Below are 21,772 nucleotides of genomic sequence, written 5' to 3'. Positions count from 1 at the left end.
GTCTGGGAGGGAGCTGCCATCTGAGCAGCACTTCCAGAACCCAGCTGTTCCCAAAGTCGCAGGCTGGAGTGATCACAGCAATCCCCCTTGCCCAACAGCACCCACCTAATTTCATCTGGGGATTTCAGCTTTGTTTTCAGCCTGAATTTATCTAATTTTAGCTTCCAGCTACTGGATACAGCTCTGCCCAAGCCTGCAAGGCAGGGAGGCTCTGCTCTGAATAGCCTGATTTTCCCAAATACAGAAAGCTGGTGTTATTTTCCCCCAGGTTTTCACATCAGGGAAAGGCCACAGCCATGTGCCTTCAGAACAGGCTACTTTTACCACCCAGAAGAGAAAATAACGATTCCCAAGGGCAGTGCTGGGCTATGCTGCAGCCTCCCTGCTCCCTGTGCACCTAAGGCTGCTGTCTGTGGGCAGACAGTTCACCCACAGCTCTGCCCATCTCCAGGGGTCAGCATCTCCAGGAAAAAATGTCCCTCCAAGTCAAAGGAGGGACTACGAACTATCAAAAAAGCTACATCAGTAGTGTTGAGTGCTCCAGGCCAGGTTGGATGGGGCTCAGAGCAACCTGGTTTAGTGAAAGGTGTCCCTGCCCATGGCAGAGCTTTAAAATCCCTTCCAATTCAAAACATTCCAGGATTATATCTACTTAGCCAAACGTGTGCATCCTGGCTGCCAAGCTAATTTCAGTCCTTCACATCTGACATGGCTTCTTAGCTCAGGTACAGAGTTGTACCAAACACTAATGCAACTCCCACAGCATCCACCAAGCCCTGGATGTTTCTCCTAAAAGCTGTGCAAACAGTAAAACAGCTGCAGCATCATTTTTTTTTATGATTGTTATTTTATTTTTAAAGAGCAGCAGACTGTGGCTCCAGGAGCACAGAACTAAATACCAAACTGCAGGAGAGCAGGAACTCCACTCAGAGTCTAATTCGGGGTCAGCCAATGTAGAAGCCAGAAAAGTAGGATCTGAACAAGGTCAAGGAACACAACTTCTTTGAGGAATGGTGGAAAAGAGGCACGCTAAGCAACCTGGCAGCATTATCAGCAGAAGAAAGCCTTTAAAATAAATGAAGGTGATTTAGAGGGGTCTCATTTCAGCGGATTTTTCAGAGAGCTTATGATAAAAGTACTTCATAAAAGATTAAGGAAAATAAACAGCTACCCGGGAAGGGGCACTGCCAGGCAGGGATTACAGCAGGCAAGGCAAAGGAAACAAAGACAGCGCTTCCCAAATTGAAAAGAGGCTGGTGGGGGCCAACTGTGTTATGGGAACGCTGCAAGACACAGAGAGCAAGTCGCAGTTCGTGGAGGGTCTCGGGGAGCTTTGGTTTGCTGTGGCTACGGGGGCCGAGCCTCTCCGGCTGGATTCATTTCTCACCACGGGAGGGGGACGATGAAACTTCGTTTAGGCGAGTAAATGAACATGTTCTGCACACTGAACCGCTCACCAGGGGAAGGTGGATCAGCTGAATAACCACACTGAGCCTGTATTTTATTTGATTTACCTCCCATACAGCCGACAGAGGAGACTCCAAAGGTGGATGACAAAGCTGCATCCCTGTGGTGGGATGCATCAAGAGCCCTGGACAAGGGGGAATGGCTTCAAACTGACAGAAGGCAAGGTTAGATTAGATATTAGGAAGAAATTCCTCCCTGTGAGAGTGGTGAGGCCCTGGCACAGGTTGTCCAGAGAAGCTGTGGCCTCCCCATTCCTGGAAGTGTTCAAGGTCTGGTTGGACGGGGCTTGGAGCAACCTGGGACAGGTGGAAAGTGTCCCTGCCCATGGCAGGAGGTTGGAACACAATGAGCTTTAAAATCCCTTCCAAGTGAAAACATTCTAGGATTCGATGATATATTTTGGGAGGTGTTTGGAGGGGGCTGCCAGCTCAGGAAAGCAAATTAAATTGAAGACAAGCTGGTTCAGTGCTTTTCATTAACAACCATCCAAGGGAGGGGGGGGGGGAATGTAATTCCCAAGTCTAAGATAAAAACGGTAAAAAAATAACCAACGGAATCCTTCATGAGAAGCGAACACAGAGTAAATCAATCAAACCCTGCTCCCCCGTGACAGGGGAGGACGCATCATTGAGCAACGCTCATTGCTCCCCGCTGGTGATTTCTCATCTCACCCATGCTAGAAAGACTTGCAGAGCAGTGGCCCTGGGGCCATGCAGGAAATGCACCTCCCCTTCTCATCCCACAACGCTCCCAGGCATTAACAAACACCCCTGAGTGAGGCACTTCACTGACAACACCACTGAGGCACAAATCAGTCCTTTCACAATTTCAGACCTTGCCATTTTTCCAGGAGGGTGCCACATTAACAGCCTCTGAGTACCTAAGGAGAAGCTGTTCAGCTACAACTTCTGGACAAATCCAGAGACAGAAAGTGTCCAGCTTCCCAGGGGTTTTTCAGTAGGGAGCACTAATGACATCAATCAGAAAGTCAGTCGAGCTTCATACGCCCACTGTCCTGTGGCACTTCTTCGTCAGCATCTCTAGCAGCACTTGACAGCAGCAGGAGCACTCTTCCAACAAATCCCAAGCGTGGCATTTCAATCCTACGTACAGGAAGACATGGGGGTTGAGATGCCTCATGTCCCAGCACTGCCTTTTGGCCAAGGAGCAACCAAACACACGCTGAGGGCCACCTGCACAACCTCCTTGCTCAAACATGGAGCCAGAAGTAATGGTGAAGACCAGGCTTTTGTGGAGACAGCACATAAAGCAAGTGGTGCCACATCTCCTCAAGTAAAATCAGCACCTCTTTAAAGGACCTTGCAACTAAATTCACCTAAATTGCCAGGTAACCCCTTCAAATTGGACAAACCGGTGCAGAAACAAGGAAATTTCCCCCCCTTGCACTCTCCTGGCTGCAGGTGCATCATCAAGGCTCTGCAGCAGAGATGCTTCTAAAAAAAGCACAGAGGCTTTAAGGGACAAAAGCTTTAGCATTTAGTCTGAGCATGGACTTGAGACTCTGCTTTATACCCCAAAAGCAGCGCTGGGTACCAGCACGGAGCCCTGTGGTGGAGACTGGGAAAAGAACAGTCACTTACTGGGTCCAACTGGAAAAGGGAGAAAAAGCTCCACAGGAGCATCCCAGGAGCGAGTGTGTCGCTCCACAATGCAGCACATCCTCATCCCACACTTCATCCTAACAAAGACACGAGTGACATCCAAAAGGGAACATGCTTGACATCTCCCCAAATCCCCCTCTCAGCCAGAGCCTGCAAACTATGGATTGGTCAAATTGACGCCTCCATGCGTGTCCGGTGCCCACTGTCACTGGAAACACTGCTAGGGAAAACCCCTTCAAATGGGATTTCTCCCCACTGGGTTTTCTCCTCCGGTACAAATCTATTTGAAAAGAAGATAAAGCATCTGCAGTTTGACTGAGGTTTTATTCAGAGAAAGCTCTGGCTCAGAAATAATTGTCGTTTGCTATAATTGGTGAGATGCAGGAAGGGACTGGATACAAGTGGAGTCTGGTGCAATTTTGGGAGATTTGTTACGCTTAGCTCGCTTCTATCAATTTCAGTGGCTCAGACGCTTATGACCTGTTGCTCAGCTTATTGTGGAAATGGCTTTTATTTACTGCACTTCCATTAAAAGATGAAATCCATGCATAGGGCTCACAGGGCAGAAAATCACAGTTTACGTCCCAGCTTATCTCCCTTCAGCGGCCTCAGCTCATTTTTGCCCTGGCTCACTCCCAGCTGCTATAAAAAGAGCATTTCCGAGCACTGTTTTGAGTAGCCAAGGCCCCTTCCAGCCCACGGGGCTGGAGGCATGTTCAGGTTTTAAGGGAGTGCTCAGTGCTGCGGGTGCCAGGTCAGCTGGAACAGGGAGGAACAGGGATGGGGAGGACAATGGGATGGAGACCCTCCAGCGGGACAGGGATGTAATGGCACATCCAGGCTCTCAGCTCCCAGGGCACAGGACAGGTCTGATCCTTTAGCAGCAAATACAGACCCTGCTGCACTCACAAGGCCCTGCCAGCACTGCTCTGCTGCCAGGCTATCAGCTCCCTCCACCTGCAGCCTAAGGAGATGGACTATCCAAGTGCACAGCCCATGCTGTGCTCGTGGAGGGCAGGTTCCTGCTCTCCTGGATCTCCAGAACTTCCTCTGATGCAGCTCCAAGCCTGCACTCACTGCAGCACAGGCACCACCAGTGCAGCAGCAGGCTCAGCACCTCCTGCACCAGTTCCCTTCCAGGACTGCACCAGTAGCTCTTCCCCCAGCACTGTGGCAGCTGGTGTGCCCAGCCTGGGCATCAGCAAGAACACAGTAAGCAGTGAAGGGACACAGGGACCTCCACTGTGCCGGGTCCTGCTCTCCATGACAGGCAACACCAGCCGTGCAAAACGGTCCAGGGAGGGAGGATGGTGTGCAGGCATCCCGAGCTCTCCTGTCCTCCTAAGAGCCTATTTGAACAGCAGACACACCATCTCCAAGGGTAGCTGGAGAGGGTCCCCAGCACCAGCGTGGAGTTGCTAAGGTTACCTCCTCAGCTGCCTAATTAGAGGAGCTGTCACTGTCTCGCAGAGATCAGATGTGTGCACGTGGGGGAGCTTTCAAACGCACAGATCATTTTTAGCACGCTAAAGCAGAGAGAAAACCCCAGCTCCTAAAGGGACAACGTGTCACAGCCATCAGCACAGACAGTAGCATCCTGCTCTCCTGCTGTCCAGCCACTTGCTGAGCCATGGGAAGGGCTGTGGGATAGAGAAGTGCATAAAGCAGCAGCTTCCCCAGCTTGGAGAAGCAGCAGGTCCTGGTCTGTCGAGTCCACTTGCCCATTTCTTCCAATTTTGGCTTTGCACTTCCCCTGTTTCCTCTCCTCAGCCCTCTCTGCACCACCAGCCTGCAGGCAGGGTGGTAGGAAAGGATCCAAGAGGGTCTGTCCCTCCCTCCCACCTCCACAGGGGAATTTTACATGGCTTGGTAATGCAAAGGGAGCCCCTCCAAGCTCCTGCAAACAGTGGGTAAGGAAGAGGTACAGGAGCTGTGCTCACTCAGTCACAGTCATTTCATGAGTAAATAGCAGAGCCAAGAAGAGAATCCCAGAATGACACAAAAGCCTTGTGTTTTCCACCAGGTGAATCTGCACGTTCCCATATGCTTCCTTTAACTGCAGCGCAGGAAAGATCACAGAGGGAAGCTTTTTCCCCCAGCCAACCAACACAGCTAAGAGTTGGTTTCACCTCCTGAAAACACATCCCAAATCCCACAGACAAGGTCAGGAACCAAGCTGAGAGCATGGAACAAGGTGCAACAGGAAATATATCCCCTCAAAGAGACTCAGAAGAGCCTTTTGGGAATCACCCGAGTGTGGCACAGCTGCCTCTTGGTGCAGCCTGCTCCAAACACCTTCCTGCCCACCCCCAAGAGCAGAGGACCCTCCTCCACGGTGTAGAGGAGGTAAGACCATCCCCATTCACTGCTAACCCTCAGATTTGGGAGTGCTGGACAGGGGAAGCTCAGGACTGTCCCATCCAGCACCATCCAGCTGCTGACACCCTTGGGAGAAACCACAAAAGCCACCAGTCCCTGTGGCCTGACCTTCAAGGAACAGGAGCAGTGGTATTCCTGGATGGCACCGCTGCTGGGGCTGATTTTGCTGGTTCAGAAAAGTTTAAGAGCAGCAGGATAAAAAAAGGAGATGCAGCCAAAAATGCAAAGAGATCCCTGAAGCTGAAGCACTTGCCAAGTTTCTCCCTTACACTTCAAGACACCCACTCATCCTCCCCAAGGGCTTGTCAGACTCACATGGCAAAAAATACACGCTCCACACCTACCCGAGCCCAAAAGAAAAGACCCTGAAATAAACCTGGAATCCAGGGTTGGCAGGAAGACAAAGTTGGGGGCGGAAGGGGAATTTTTGGTGTCTATTTTCTAAGGAAGGAACTGCCTGACAGCTCTGCTGCAGCAGACCAGGGCTCGCGGCCCCGTAACTCGCACAGCCCCCTCAGACACAGCAATAGATTGCTTTTAACTGCAGGGCACCCACTCAGAGGCCCCTGGGTATCTGAGGGAGTGCAGTGGAAACTAGAGCTTGATGGGAATTAAAAAAACAAGGCATCACAACAAGCTGGTGCATTCAAGTGGTCACGGGAGAGAAAATCCCAAGAAAAAGTGGACGGTGTATGATCAGTGTTGCTGTTTCCTATCCTGAACTGCAGGCAGCTGGCAAAGGGGAGGTGGGATCAGAACAGCTGCCTCAGACATTCTGGACACCTTCCTGTGTGCCACCTTCATGGGCAAGGGGGTTGGAACGAGATGATCTTTAAGGTCCCTTCCAATCCAGGCCATTCTGTGATTCTATGACTGGAAGAGCTTGCTCAGTTCAGGCCACAGCAATGGAGAGACTGGGTTAGGCTGGGGACTGCAGCTTGAGCTGGCAAGATGAACAACTGGGATGGGGGAGCCAGTCCCTGGACGGAGTCCAAGCTGCTGCACATCCCCAGACCCTCCAGGCTACTCCCTCTCCTTATAAGAGTGTCTCATGGCCAGCCTCCACCCCCCAGCCCAGTGTCTCCAGTGCCATGGGTGAGCTGGAATAGCCTGAACTGGGCAAGCCCTGCAGCACAGTGGAGGAGCAGGAACTGCCCAGAGCCTGTGTCAGCGATGACCAGCCCCAGCCTCCCCTCCACTCTGCACTGACAGGATGATGTTTGGCAAATCCATTACACAGGGGTTGCTAAACATCTGTGGAAAATTTGTTTCCACAGACCAACTCGAACTGCAGCGAGCACTGCTGGGGTCAGAAGTGCTGAGGGCATCACTCAGGTAAGGATGGGATTTGCAGGTGTCCATGCTTCATCTGCATCTCCTCATCTCACACCCTCCTCCCACTGCTCTGCTGATCCATCAGCTGCCTGGAGGGAAGCAAGACCCAAGGAAATGGAAGGCACTCACTAATCCCTCCACTGGGGTTCACAGAGCTCGTCCTGCCCAGCACATACCAGTAACACCAGTAAGAACCACCCCACCACACTGGACACATGGTCATGTGACAGCCAAAGCCAGCAGCACCTCAAAGTGCCTTCACCGATCTTTGGGGACAGTCACATTTGATTCTGGCCGGGGAAAGTCTTGCTGAGAGCTGTCTTTCCCGCAAACTTTTTCTCTTCTTTTTCTTTTTTTTTTTTTTTTTTTTAAATGTGTCAGTTTAAGATTGTAAAAATACTTTCATCTCCAAAACAGTGTCACAACTCCCCTTCAGCATTTTCATAACAATGCTGCCATTCTGGCTTCAAAACATCTTCCCGAACTTATTGTTCACACATGCGCCGAACTTTAAAGCTCAGAACTGAGGGACTGCGATGAAACTGGAACAAGCTGCTCTTTGAATAAAGACAAGTTTTCCTTTCATCTCGTGCTAATTAACAGAAGCATCTTTCCCTCTGCGCCGGCCCCTGGTCAGCACTTGGCGCATCCGTGAGACCTCAAAGAAAAAGCTCCCTCTTTCCTCACCACAGCGCAACATCCCCAGCATCAGAGGGACTTCCCAGAGAGGTCAGCGCTGGGAAGATGCAGGAGGGAGATGCAGGAGCCCCTCAGGAGCTGCTGTGAGACCCTTTCAGCTCAGTCAGCATGAGTATTATCGCAGCTACGTGCAACCAAGCATCCTATGGGAACACAGGAGCAGCACAAGGCCGGCGGCATCCCCACACTGACAGCTACGGAGCCTCCATCCTGCCCCAGTCCCAGCTCTTGTCCCTGTTACTGCACACCACTGGGCCATGGCATGTTAAGGAACAGCTCCAGGGATGCTCCAGGGACCTGTGCCCTGTTCCTCACCTTCTACCATCGCAGCAGAAGCTGCTGGACAGGGTAGATCTTGCTGCCCACTGCAAGACCACTCTCCCAGTCCAACCTTTCCCTCTAACTCAGTTCATGCTGGGAATAAAAATGACCCTGGGCAGCTCCCTAAGTGCTGCAAATATTTGCATAGAGTTGGAAGAATGAGAGCATGGAGAAGACTGGGGAAACTGCAAGGCCATTACCAGCCAATTTAACGCTGCAGCTCATTCCCAGCCAGGTCCAGCCACGTCTCCTCTCGCCAGGTCACACCTGCCCTCCAGCTGAGGAGAGAAGCACCACTGCAAACAACATGTTTTCTTCAATCTAAATTCTTCCCTCACCCCACAACAGCAAAAGGAGCAGAACATTAACACCTGCTTGTTTGCCCTTAGGCGCTTCCAGAGCAGTTTCGCAGAAAAATGATCAGAACAAGCATTGATTAAAACTCACAGTCTCACACCCACAGAAATCCCTTCGCCTTTTGAGCCACTGTAAAAACATCACCTTCCTTCCCATCCCAAACCCATCAGTCAGCAGGAACATGGAGCTGCTGTCCCACAACAGGTCCCTGCAGAGAGAGCAGGACACCCTTCCCAGGAGGTGACCACAGACCTACTGCAGCCGTGGGATGAGGACCCATGGATAAATTTGCACTGTTCCTGCTGGAGAGAGGCTTTGGAGACCAAGTTCTACTAAAATATTGGATTTACAGGACTTGGGGCACAGTGCAAACTGACACAGAAGCCCCTGAGCAGCAGGAAATGCAGTTTTGGGGAGGCAATGCAGCTGGGAGATGCCACGAGAGAAACCCCAGTGAGTTGTTCAGCGAAGAACAGGCTCTCATGAGGCTCAACTTTCCTCCAGCATCCCCTACAAACACCCAATATCTCACACCACGGCAGCTCAGCTGGGAGGAGTGCTGCAAACAGGATTTTTTCCTCCTGTTTTCCCTTAAAGTGGATCATTGCAACACACTGTAAAACCCTTTCATCACCAATGAGGGAAAAGGTTTTACAACAGTCTTTAAAGCAAGCCCAGGCAGCAGAGAAGACCCCTCCTAGCTCGCACAGTTTTGGGCAGCACGCAGGATTTCGGGCAATGCACGCGCTCCTGGGGAGCAGAATCAGAGGCTGGCGGCATCCCCAACACCTCCAGCTCACAGAGCCCCCATCCTGCCCAAATCCCAGCTCTTGTCCCTGTTCCCACACACCGCTGGGCCACGGCACGTTAAGGAACAGCTTGTCAGCTAAGCAGCAAAGGCAGCTGCTACAAAAGCAGAATAAAATCGAGTACAACGAGGAGCAGCGTGTCTGTCGTGCAAACTGCTGCTCCGGTAAGACCCCAAGCTGGCTACGAGCAGCCCCTACAGGCAGCGTCCCCGACCTCCCTCCCAGCTGCCACGCCATAGGATAATGGATTTCCTCCTCCTCCAACACAGCAGAAGCCAGGAACACAGTAAGGACAACTGTGCTGCTTGTCTGGGAGGGCGACGAACAGAAGAGGAGGAAACAGCGAGCGCTGGGATGCGGTAAGATGTAAAGCAATGTAATGGGGCTTGTGTCTTCAAGCAGCTCTGGTTTCTTGAATTGTGTTGAAAGGCAAGGCTGTTCTGTTTAATTAAATACACTTCCAGCCCTTCTGATCACGCTCAGAAAAATTACAGCGAGAAACACACGGCTGTTGATCCAGTACAAGGCATGTGACTGCAATGGCTACAGTAAAAACGACCACAAACCTCTACTGCCTTCTTGAAATTCAATCAGTATTGAAGGTTCTTATTGTCCAGGATCCATGAATGAGGCTGGCAACAGCACATCCCATTCCTGGTGGCCTGAGGAACCATCTCAGTGGGGTTCAGGGAAAGAGGCAAAGCTAAAGGAGCAGCAGGAGGCAACACTTGTGCTTCTCAGGGATGAGTTTGGGAAGGTTTGGAGGAAGAGCAAATGGACGAAAAGGTTGGAGAGCTTCTGAGGTGTCCCTGCTCCATCCCAGCAGCACCCACAGTAATTCTCATACTCAAACATGTCAAAATAACCTCCCTCACCAGTCTGTTGTCTCCTCCTTAACCAGGGGACTGAGGCTGGCAGGCACCACACACCCTGCCTCTTCTGTGAAGCATTTGATGGGAGCACGTAGAGGCTGCTTTTGATTTTACAGTTTGTTTATAGCACATATTTGGGGAGCTACACAGGATGGGAAAATACATCCCATAAACAAACTGCTAAACAAAACAGGCTAAGTGTGTACCACTCCAAACCAAAATAGACTCCATCGAACCGCCGCGTTTCAAGCATATGCTTCTGACAACAGCTTCGCCTGGAACCCCTGATCCTGCTTTCAGTTTTGATTTTTAGGCTCTGCACCACTGACAGCAGCTTCAGACGCCTCACACTGCTCCAGGTAATCCGAGAGCAGCTGAAAACAAGCCCAGCTGGAGGTGGAAACCAGCAAGGGTGATGAAGGCAAAAGGCTGCATCACCCTCCCCTGCTCCCACCCTGCGGGAGGTGGGAGGCAGCAGCTGCCCAGATGTTGCCCAAGGCTGCAGGTTGTGGACACGCCATCATCTGGCTCAGGGACTGTCTCTGCAGGGACAGAAGGGGACATTGGGTGACAAAAGACGTTTACACCAACTATTTCAGGCAGACATTTAGAGTCTCCATCCCAAGAGCTGCCTCAGCAGGAGCCTCCTGTGCCCGTCAGCTGAACTCTGCCACCTTGCTAATGCCCAGAAGCAATTTCTCAAGCGTTTAAACTTTATCATCCCCCCTTCTCAGGGCTGCACTGAGGGCACCTTCCCCTGCGAATGCCTCCTCTGTCAAGATCCAAAGCTGTTGAAGCTGCTCGAAAGTAATTCCCACCCACTCCTACTGCCCCGGGAAGAATATTTCTTCGGTGGTTTTGCATAACAAACAGCTACGCGGTTTGCCTGTTTCTCCTGAGAAACTCAGGCTTAGAGGAAAACACCCGGTCCAGCGCTAGTCTGAGACCAGACTTTATAAAGTTCCCCCTGCAAGGGGGAGCGGGGAGGGGGAACACGGTACCGCAGAGATTAGACCGCAGCTGCTCCTGATAACATTCAGTCACCCTGGCAGGCTGCAGCACTCCGAGTTTGTAAAGCTCCTTGGGAATCCTTCAAGATGAAAGGTACAGTATGATATGGATGTATTATATCCATGGGCTTTGTTACAGCACACGTTTCCTAGCGTGGTTTTATTGCTGGAACACAAAGTTCAGCCGAAGCCCAGGGGCTCTTCAGGTGACAAATGCACCCCTGCAGCCCTCCCTCCTCTCTGCGGGGGAAGGAAAAATGCCGAAGCCCCTGATGGGAACACGGCAGATGGAGCAGCCAGCGCCCTTCCAGCAGCAGCAGGCGAGGACCTGCCTGCACAGATAAGGGCAAAATCACCTCGGCTGGATGTGCCTTCAGTCTGCAACATGTCTGACTCCTAAATATACCAGTCAGGTCCTCAAAATGCCACTGCTGTGATCGGCTCCTCTGCGGCATCCTCCTTTTCAGCTGGACCTACTGCAGTGCCTCCTGTCCCAAGGCCATCCTCAGTAAGGGCCAGGAGGCTCCATGAGTTGAGCCTACCTTAATCAAGTGGTACCCAGAGCTGGCATCCCCTGGAAGACCCCAAGCTGCTCACCCTTCCAGACAGATTATGATGGGAGATTTTTGCCATGGACACAGCTTGACCAAATTGAATGGCATGGAAGGGAGTGAGGAGAATGTGCATCCACCTTTTGGATCACCTTTCCAACACATTGCTCTGCCTGGGCACCTCTCTCTGGCCACATTTCCCAAGATATTAGAGGCAGAGGAACAAGGAGCATGATGCCAGCAAGGCTTTCAGAGAAGCCTGGAAGGAATTCCCTGGGCATATTACAGGGCAGGAAAAAAGAGTTTTTAAACTCTAATTTAAACAGATGCGAGGTTCGAAGGACACGAAAGAAGTGTGATGAGGGTACAAGGAAAAGGGACTTATTAGGATGTTCCAATAAGCCCCAAAGCTCTCCAGGGCCACCACCCATGCTGAACCCACCACACAGGTGACTGCTCAGACCCAGCAAGCCAAGGTGAAGGGTTTCCATCTCCCTCCATCCCACAGAGCCTGTGCAAGGCTGTGCTGAGTAAGAGAAGCTGAGGTGGGAACAACTGGCAGCACCTGCCGTGGGAGCCCCATCACCCTGGGAATCCCATCCCAGTGGGAAACTCCCTGGGAGAGCAGACCTTGCTCTGGGTGCAGGTGCCCAAGGAATTCATCGAGTCAGTGGCACCAACTCTCACCTCGTCAGACCCCCCAGTAGCAAAAGCAACATCCACAGGGCAAGAGTGAGCTGAGGGAGAGGCTTTTCAGGCTCCACACACAGAGCTGGTGCTCCTTGGCCAGGGTGGACAAGCAGCAGGTCCCAGTCCAGGGCTGCAGGGAACATGCTCTGCTCCAGCCTCTTTCCCTGCTCCCACACACAGACGGGCTCCCCACCACGGCACGTGCCAGCACAGGGAGCACTGCACTAAGAAGCTGATACTACTGAGCAGTTGGCTAGAGGCAACAAAAAAAAATTCCTATGCTGTTGCCAACTCCTATTTTCTGTCACTTGATCCCGTAGTTTAGGGATGTGCTGTGCTCCCTGGAATGCTGGAGAACCGTAAAGAGCAGCAAGGGAAGGATATGGGCTGTGAATGGCCTTGGGACAGATACAGCCACAGGCCCGCTGGAATGCCAGCTCACATTAGGCAAGTGCCTCAGCAGCCAGGAGCCCTCAGGCTGGCCAGGGAGCCCAGCCAGGGCAGGAATCCAGCCACAGGCAAGGCCACCCCTCTGCCCTAGAGAGGGATAAGGGAGGGGAAATAGGAAAAAGAACCAAAGCCTCAAAGGTACCAGCACAGCTGAGCTCCTGCAAGCGTGCTCACGGCTGGGAGCAAAGTTGGGGGCTCCAGATCCTGCACCCCAGTTATACAGACCTGGGCCGTGGGCTTTTGGAAGGGTGGGTTCACCTCCACAGTGAATCCATAGGGTGAATGCAGCCAGGGTAGTGCCCTTCCACTGGCATATTTCATCCAACACGGAGAAAGAAAGGCATCAGGCACCAAAAAACCCCTATCAGGCTGGAGCCAGGCATTCCCTCTGTCACTGGAGGATGTGCCAGAGCCCAGCCCCAGGGAGCCCCTCTCACTCCCCCCCGCTGCATCTCCTGAGTGCAGCTGGCAATGCCATTTCTGTGTCACTCTCCTGCACTGGAGGAACAGATAACAGAGCACGGGAGGTGCCAGGTCCTGCGGGTCCCTTCTCCCTGCAGAGATGCACAGCTGACCTTTAGCAGCCCAGCTCCCTGTGTGCCGCCATGCACGCTGCCTTTGCCTCCCTCTCCTAACAGGATCACTCCCATGCATATGCCTGGAAGCAGCACCATCAGCTCAGTAATCTTCCTAAATACAGCAGTTACCAGGTGACTGGGAAAAAATCTCTTTTACTGCTGATGCTGCTAATGGAAAATTTCTCCCTTTTCGCTGCTGTCGCTTTCAAAGCCCATCGCGGTTTCCTACAGACTCTGTCTTGCAGGGAGACAGGAGAAGTGGAAGCACAGAGGGAGGGGTGCAAGGCTGCTGGGGAACAGGTAATGTGGAATTGAGGGAACTTGTTCTTCTGCCTCCTCCCCACCAGCCACTTCCACCTACAGACGAAGCCCTGGCTCCAAATCTTATCTGCCCCATCTTCCCACAAGCAGTCGCAGCCCAACCTCCTCCTGCAAGGAATTCCTCCTTCCTTCCTTCCCAACCTAAGTGCAATAAGCACACTGGATGCATTCATGAGCACTCCTTCTTGCAGGGCAGACAGTGAAGACACCCAAAGAAGCAATGGGCCAAAATCACTTACTCTGTGACTTTTTTCCCCACTTTCCTCCTTCCCAGGAGACATCCAGAAAGCCTCACCCAGCCAGTGCACATGCAGGCAGCCAAGATCACTGCTCGTCCCCTCCACATGCCATTCTGCTTCTTCAATACCATTAAGTGTCTCCATACTGTCTGGACACTGGAAACCTTAACTGCATTAGCTCAGACCCGAGCAGCAGCACAAGCATTCAATTCTTTTAAGTGGCACCATTTCTTGAGCTGGTTTTGCACAAGAACCATCTCTGTTCAATGCCATCACGCACCCCACAGGTAGGGACTGGGGAGCAGCACGGGAAGACTGGCCAAGGCTCTGCATTCCCCATTTCAGATGGCTGCAACCAGAGGAGGACACTCGGACATGGGCTGTACCATGGGCATTACAGAGGATGAAAGGCATCAGTCGAGGCTTTTCCTCACTTCTTTCAATCTCCAACCCCAGCCTGCCCCACACTCTACTTTCAGAGTGATGGCAGGTGTTTCTCAAGCCACTTGCAGCTGCCAACATGTATGTCAAGGAAGCACAAGATCAATACCTCATGGTTCCCACCCATGGCATCTGTTCTCTCCTTATCCCAGCCAGTCCGGTGCCTGAACTCCTGTTACACCAGAAAAGCCCAAGGGCTCAGCCCTGTTTCACAGCCAGCCAACACCACACATCAGCACCGTGTCACTGAGGCAGCACAAAGGCTTGTCCATCACACAGCTGAGGTTCACACTTTTAGGGCTTAAAAAAGGAACAGGCAGCAAGTTTGGGAGGTAACATCCATCTGCGTGGTGGCACTAGGAGGTCACTCACCACCCCATTCCCCACAGAGAAATGCAAGCTCTCTGCATAATTCTGAAGAAAAGCTCGTGATTTTTTTTTTCCTGAAAAAGAGTAACAAAAGCCCCTGGCACACAGACATCATGGAAAACCTGCTGCCATCAGCTGGGAGGAAGGGGGAGCAGGGGGGATCCCCAGCCACCAGCCTCCTCCCGCCTGGCAGCTCAGCTGCAGTAACCGGCTCCTCTCTCCCTCCATAGTTAATCTTCTGTTGCCACTAGCTGGTCAACGCGGGTACTCTTGGAAAGCAGCAGCTCCCCGAGTACAGCCTGCACTCAGCTACATTTTCCCAGTTTTAAGTGGGATTTTCACCCCAGAAAATACGGAAGATGAAGCAAAATCCCTGCCAAGTCCTCACCCTGCTGTGCTGGACAAGTCACACTCAACCTTGCCTTTGGGGAGGGAAGTGTTCATCTGAGGACTGACCCATTTTCATGGGCATTTTATGCCTACAGCCTTTTTGGGTGTTACAGAGCTCACAGACCTGGAGCTCATCACCAGCACAAACATCACCCCGAGCCAGGCTCTCCTTCCTTCCATCCAGCTACAAGAATCCAACATCTTGGAAGGCTGAAGTAATCACATAGCTTCACACAAAGAGGGGAGGAAATTGCTACTGGAAGGTTTTCCTGCTTCCCCTACACCCTCCCCAGGCAGTCCCCACCACCAAGGACCTGGCCCAGACCCCACAACCATGCACAGCTATGGATGGGCACAAAGGGGAAGGGGAGCAGCCCCCACTCTCAGGTCTGTATCTGCCCCTGTCCCCGTCCCAAGGAGCCCACCAACACATCTCATCCTCACCGTACCACTTTGCTTAGGCTTTCAGGCTCCCTCCACTTGCCTGGTGGAAGATGTGACTCTTTACCCCTTGGAACAGGTTAGGAACTGCCAGAAAAATTTAAAAAAACCAACAAAAAATTCCCAAACGCTTGATTAACCAAACCTCTGGGCTGATACACAGAGCAGCTCAAGTCTAGCAGGAGGTAGTTAATGCAAAGGGAGGTGTGGGAACCAGACTTTGCTTATCGGCTTCTCTGCAGAGACAACCCCGTGTTTAGATGCCATGCCCTGATGAGCAGAGTCTCACACTGGGCACACTCTCTCTGCCACCCACACAATGCTGCTCCAGATCCCACAGGCCAAGCCAAAGCAGAGAATGGCACTTCTGAACGGCAGCATCAATAAGTTCCATTCACACCCGTTGCTCCCCGGGGTGACCCTCCAGCCTTTCCACCCACTCTGCACAAAGAGAAGCTGGTGACAAAAGCAAGGATAGCAAAACCCTGCTCAAGCATTTTCAGGAAAAGCAGTAAATACAATCAGTCCCCTGAGTGCTTTCCCTTATTTTAATGCATTCATGGAATCATTAAAGTTGGAAAAGACCTCCAAGATCATCGAGTCCAACCTTTGACCAATCAACACCTTATCAACTAGACCAGAGCACTGAGTGCCATGTCCGGTCGTTTCTTGGACACTCAACATTCTTACCCTAAAGAGGAGAAGTTCAAGTTACAAGATGGCTTCAGGAAAAGTTAAGAAAAAAAGATAAAAGCTGTAGCACCGAACTGGTGAGGAGCTGGAGGAGCTCCACAGCTTCGGGAAGTGGAGGACAATCATCAGCCAAACGCAGGGGCCGCAGGGGGACAGCAGGAATGTAGACACACAGGCATGTTTTGTGACAGCCACCAAAACAAAGTACCTTGTAGCACTGCAGACGCTGTCAAACAGCATCCATTAAGCCATTTATGAGACATGAGTAGTAAACTGTTCTTATGTAAGGCACTACGGGGTAAGAGCACTGGTGAAAATCCGTCTGCCTCTTTCCTTTTCTCTCCTCTATATATATATCTGCTCACACATAGACAGAGCTCAGCTAAATTAGCTCGGAAGCTAACTGCTCCATTCCCTGAATTGCACTTAGAGGAGGCCACGCTGTGGCGGAGCAGCTATTGTAGAGAACACATGGCTGCTGACTGAATCAAGATACATACCTTAGAGGGACCTCATTGTGCAAGAATAAAGCCAATGATAGGCTGCACCAATTGCCAGAGTAACTCTAGAAGAATTAGAGGGGAAAAAAAAAAATACCACAAAGCATCAGTCGTATCCAAGGTTAAGGAAAGGGCAGGATGCTTTTTCAGGAAAAGGGATGCACAGCAATTCATAATGCACTGGTGGCAGAGTTACATTTGTCATTTCCTGCCACCACTGGGCTTTGCTGAGTAATTTTATAGTAACGTAACTTGGGGGTAGTGGGAGAAGCATCCTTCTTGTCTCCAACGCAAGAGAGAAAAAATAAACTGAGGCGTAGGAAATGGAGAAGCTGAGACACCCCTCTGGAGGAGGGACACGGAGCAAAGGGAGCTGCCCGTGGGTGTTTTGGCAGCAGGTCCCCGCTGCAGCCCACTAGGGATGCACAAGGAATCAAAGTTTTTTGCCTCTGCTGGGAGAGGGCAAAGCCATCCCCACCCTGGGCTCCCCAGATGTCAGGAGCCCACCCAGGCACACAGAGCAGGAGCTGCTGTGGAGCATCCCTGGCACCCACCCGGGAACACGGAGCAGGAGCTGCTGTGGAGCATCCCCGGGCACCCACCACCCCCTAGTGGGCTCCTGCCTGCCACGAGTGGCTGCTGCTCCCGCTGCTCCTGCTGCTGCTGCTGCTCCTGATGTTGCCAGTCTGCCATGGGCCAAGGGCTGGCTGTGTAGATGTTTCCTAGTGCTGCTTTCTCCCCTGTCTCAGCCACGCAGCGGCTCCTGCAGAGCAGGCTGCCCCGCAGGCAGGGATGCTACACTGAAAGCTCTCGCTTTATGCACTGAAATGAATAAAATCTCATACTGTCAGGGAAGAGATAAAGTTGTTGCCTCCCTAGAAGGAGAAATCCTTTAAAGAAAAGGGACATAGAGCACTGCATCTGTTCCAGACACCGACTCAGGGCATCTATCTCCTCAGCCTATTTTAATTTGGTTTGCCCATAAAAAGGATCAGCAGAAGATGTGACACTTCAGGACATGGTTTACCGGTGGACTTTGCAGTGTTAGTTTTAGAGTTGGACTTGATGATCTGAAAGGTCTCTTCCAACCTAAATAATTCCATGACTCTAAGCTCCACAGCGCTGCAGACAAGGCTCTGGCACCTACCAGCCTTCAGCTACAGATCACCCACCCTCCTTTAATGCCAAGGAGTGATGAGAGGCACAGGAAACAGTCCAGTGTTGGGAGACTCACTTAGCTGGGACTTGCTGAGCAGTCCAAGGCTACAGACTGGCTACTTAAACTCACTGCCACCATGCAAGGCAATGTTTTATTTCCTGCTTCCTGGCCTGGAAAGATTTTTAAGCCCTGCAGAACGGAGTGGCCTCAGTTTACTCTCAACTTATTTCACTTCTGAGTCTGTAGTATCAGCACCATGACTCTGCTCTGCCTGCTTTTTTCTCTTTTTTTTTTTCCTTTCAAAAACCCCTCCAGGATGCCAGTCAGGGTGGCTGTGCTGAGCTGTGTGCTTTAGGAGGTCATCCTACCCCATCCTTACCCTCTTGAGGCCAGAAAACTATCTCTGCTTACAGCAAGATCCTTACACTCCAAGGCATTTAGGAGCCCTCAACGCATTTGCAGTCTGCAGGATGTCAGCTCTTACGTGTCCTCCTGAGTTCATGCCCAGACAGCCACTAAACACGTCCAGCAACATGCATAAATAGATATAATCATAAGAAATCAGCTAAAGATAAAGATTTTGCCAATGAGAAATCTCTTCCCCCACGTCACTCCAAAGCCATTCAACTGCCCTCCCGCTTGTAACGTGATTTTCACCTCCAAGAGCCCATCACAAGGCAGCAGCAGCTCTCACGTTCCCACCCACTGATGAACTTAGAAAAGGATGAAGGGGGGAAGAAACCACCACAGAAAACTGCAGCCTTAATTTCTGCACTGGAAAAAACCAGCCAGCAGAAATGCTTTACAGCCCTCACCCAGAGAAGAGTTAACTGCGAGCGAGACTCAGTTGCCACTCCAGGAGACGGGGAGAAATGCAACAAATTTGAAATATCAGAACATACAGAGCAATTCATGAGCTAGACCTTGGGGAAGGACAAGTGTTTTACCTTCTCTGGAAGTAACGAGCTGATTAATTTCAGGACCATGATGAAGCCATCCCACCATGGGCAAAGCTTTCATTTATCTTCCAATCTGCCTCATGCCTGTGGGTTCAGGGAAACAGGAGGGGACGTTTTGAGGTCTACTGTGCATGAAGGGGCAGCAAAACCCCCACAGATTTGCACAAGACTTGCTTCATATTCACGAGTACACACGTAACCAATGTGCCAGGCAAGAAAAAGAGAATTTTTTTAGACAAAGATATGGTCCCTTTACTGGCAGGCACTCACAGAAATAGGATTTGCTATACAAGATCATGTCTCTGATCTATCAAGACAAATTTCTCTCCTCCAACTTGAGCTATTATCTAAGCTCACACAGGGGGGTTTCTTTGCCATCTGATATATTTAGATCAGTGCGCAATTCACACCCAGTCCCTGAAGAAACTGTACTCTAATCTGAAAATTAACTCGGTGAACCATGAAACTTCTTGTTACTTTTAGCTGCTGTATGGTAAACGTCATTCCTACTGCATCAAACCCTTTCTCACTTTTATTACTTGAAATACAGTATCGGCTTCGTATGGGATTTTTGCAGTTGACCAACCGTGTCTAAGGAATCCGCAAAGCCAGAGCCTGAAAGCCTCAAGAAGTACCATCAACTTATTTATTATGGGTGTTTGCTACGAGAAAGCTCCACGCAAGGTAAAATGACAGGACTGGGAGACACAGACAGACGTTTCCCTACCCTGGCTCATCGCACCCAGTGAAAAGCAATCACTTCCACGAGGTATGGGAAGAGACTTGGGATCGGTGCCTCCCGGGTCAGCCTGCACATGGGCACACCTTGACACACCTGAGGCACACAGAGTGATGCGCTGGAAGTCACAACCCAGTGTGTCAAGTGATATCTCAGCCCCAAGATAAGCGAGTACTCGAATTATCTTAGGTTCAGACACCGAAAAACAGGAAAGCTAATGGATAAAGCAGAGATCAACAAAACCCCTTCGGTGACCTGGCAGAGTAAACACCGAGCTGCCCAGGTGACATTCTTAACAGTTCCCCTGGAGGATCCCCAGGCTGATTAGGGCACAGAAATAGGTAAAAGTGACAAGAGGCAGCTCGGGCACCCCATCGGAGAAAACAGAATCCGGCATCGAGATCAAAGTACGACCACAGAATTATTTCTAGTCCCATCCCCCTCCCCACGAAGCCGAGAGCGGAGGAAAGTCTGCGGCGTTCGCACAGACCCGGAACGCTGGAGTTGTGCGTGAAGCAAGAGCGAGCTTCGAGAATTAAGACGAAGCATTTACAAAATCAGGCTCTGGCTAGAAAAACAGCCCCTCCCGCTGTGCCAGGCTCGGCGGAGCCTCCTCGGGGCTCAGAGCTCAACTTGGAGCACACGAGGCAGCCCCCATCACTTCCAGCCTGCGCGGGGATGCTCTCCTCCTCCCGGGGATGCTCTCCTCCTCCCGGGGCTGGCAGCGGCGGCAGCCTCAGGCCCTGCTAAAAAATCCCTCCCCGACAGGAAAGGAGGAAAAAACCACCAAACCCAAAAACCAGGATGCAGCACGGGCAGGGTTAGAAAGCCCCAAAACACATCCAGCCGCCCGCGGAGCGGGCAGGGCGGACACGGAGCCGGCGCGGCGGGTGTCAGATGCTTCGGGGACGATCCGGGATGGAGGGGCGGGATGCGGGACGGGACGGGGCGGGCGCCTACCGAGGGTGAAGAAGGGCAGCTCGGTGTTGTCCAGATCGTCCTGCACGGCGACGCGGCCGGGCAGCTCGCTGCGGACGAAGAGCAGCAGGCGGGACTCGGCGGCGGCGGCGGGCGGCGGGGCTCCGCTCCAGCTGATGTCGTTCTCCCGGAGCACCGGCAGCGTGGACACCGTCACCGTCTTCACGCGGCAGGGGCCGGGGGGCTCCCGCGACGCCGCCGCGCCGGGCCCGCCGCCGAGAGGCACCGCCGGCGGCGGCAGCGGCAGCAGCAGCATCAGCAGCACCGGCAGCACCGGGGGTGGAGCGGCGGCCCCGCGGCGCGGCGGAGCGGCCATGCCGGCCGGAGCCAGGCGCTGCGAGCCGCCGAGCGCGGAAGGCGAGCGGAGCCGGGCGCTCTGAGCAGCCCCAGCCCCGCCGCCGCCGCCGCCCGGACCCGCCTCCCGCCCCGCCCCGAGCGCCGCTCCCCGCGGACCCTCCGCCCGCCCCGGGCTGGGAACGCCGCTCGCCGGGCGGAGGGATGGGCTCGGCACCGGCCCCGGCCCCGCAGCCGCTCCCCCCGCCCCGGCTGCGCTGTGCTCCCACTGCCAGACCGCTCCCGCATCGCCGCTGCCGCTCCTGACCCACAAAATCCGGAGAGGGGCTTTGGGCAAGGGCACAGAGCGACAGGACAAGGGGGATGGCTTGGAGCGGACAGAGGGCAGGGTTAGATGGGGTATTAGGGAGAATTTTTCCCGGCGAGGGCAGTGAGGCTCTGGTTGTTCAGGGAAGCTGTTCAAGGCCAGGTTGGACGAGGCTTGGAGCAACCTGGTCTAGTGGAAGGTGTCCCTGCCCATGGCAGGGGGGACTGGGAATGAATGATCTTTAAGGTCCCTTCCAAACCAAACCGTTCTAGGAATCTGTGATTTTGTGAAAATCCCATGTCTCTCCACCTCTTCTCCCATCCAGCTCATTGCCACTCTTCCCTGCAAGCTGTTCCTTCCTTGCAGCCAACTGCTGGGGTGCAACACCACAGCAGTGGCTTTCCTGTGAGCTTTTGCTAATTATTACCCTCTCCTAACTGAATAGACACCCCCAGCATCCAGGGCACACAAGGATGGCTTGAAATGAGAAGCCTGAAGAAGACAAATTGGTGACCTAGAGTAATGATTTCAGATTTGGACTTTACCAGCTGGCAATGATCCTGAGGTCTGACCACAGGTTCCTATATCCTTCCATCACACGGATGCCTCAGTGCCACAGGAGGGCTGGATTTGTTGCTAGAAGACAAACCAGGTGAACTCCACTACCGTGTTTTGGCTCACACTCTGCCTTGAGCTGCAATGGAGCCAAGTGGCTTTTCAAAATGGAATGATGGGGATGAGTTGGAGGCAAACACTGTCCCCGGAGGCAAAGTGGACCCAGTTAACCCCAGCCCCAGAGCCC

The 21,772-nt window shown here is 52.5% G+C and overlaps 1 protein-coding gene across 4 annotated transcripts in view; it reads right to left on the bottom strand.

Annotated features, from left to right (window-relative positions):
• The window catches only part of ASTN2 (astrotactin 2), a 324,472-nt gene extending 303,598 nt beyond the window's left edge, over positions 1 to 20,874 (bottom strand). For all 4 annotated transcript variants that reach the window (XM_051807886.1, XM_051807888.1, XM_051807887.1 and 1 more), the window contains exon 1: positions 20,352 to 20,874. In XM_051807886.1, coding sequence (XP_051663846.1) covers positions 20,352 to 20,685 — 334 coding nt within the window. In that variant the 5' untranslated portion in view covers positions 20,686 to 20,874. The remainder of the gene's footprint in view (positions 1 to 20,351) is intronic.
• Between the last annotated feature and the right edge of the window lie 898 nt (positions 20,875 to 21,772).

Source organism: Manacus candei, unplaced genomic scaffold (genome assembly GCF_025592945.1).
Source record: "Manacus candei isolate 608988 ecotype Guabito, Panama unplaced genomic scaffold, ASM2559294v1 h1tg000071l, whole genome shotgun sequence".
Taxonomy (NCBI): Eukaryota; Metazoa; Chordata; class Aves; order Passeriformes; family Pipridae; genus Manacus; species Manacus candei.
This window is presented reverse-complemented; position numbering and strand designations above follow the sequence as displayed.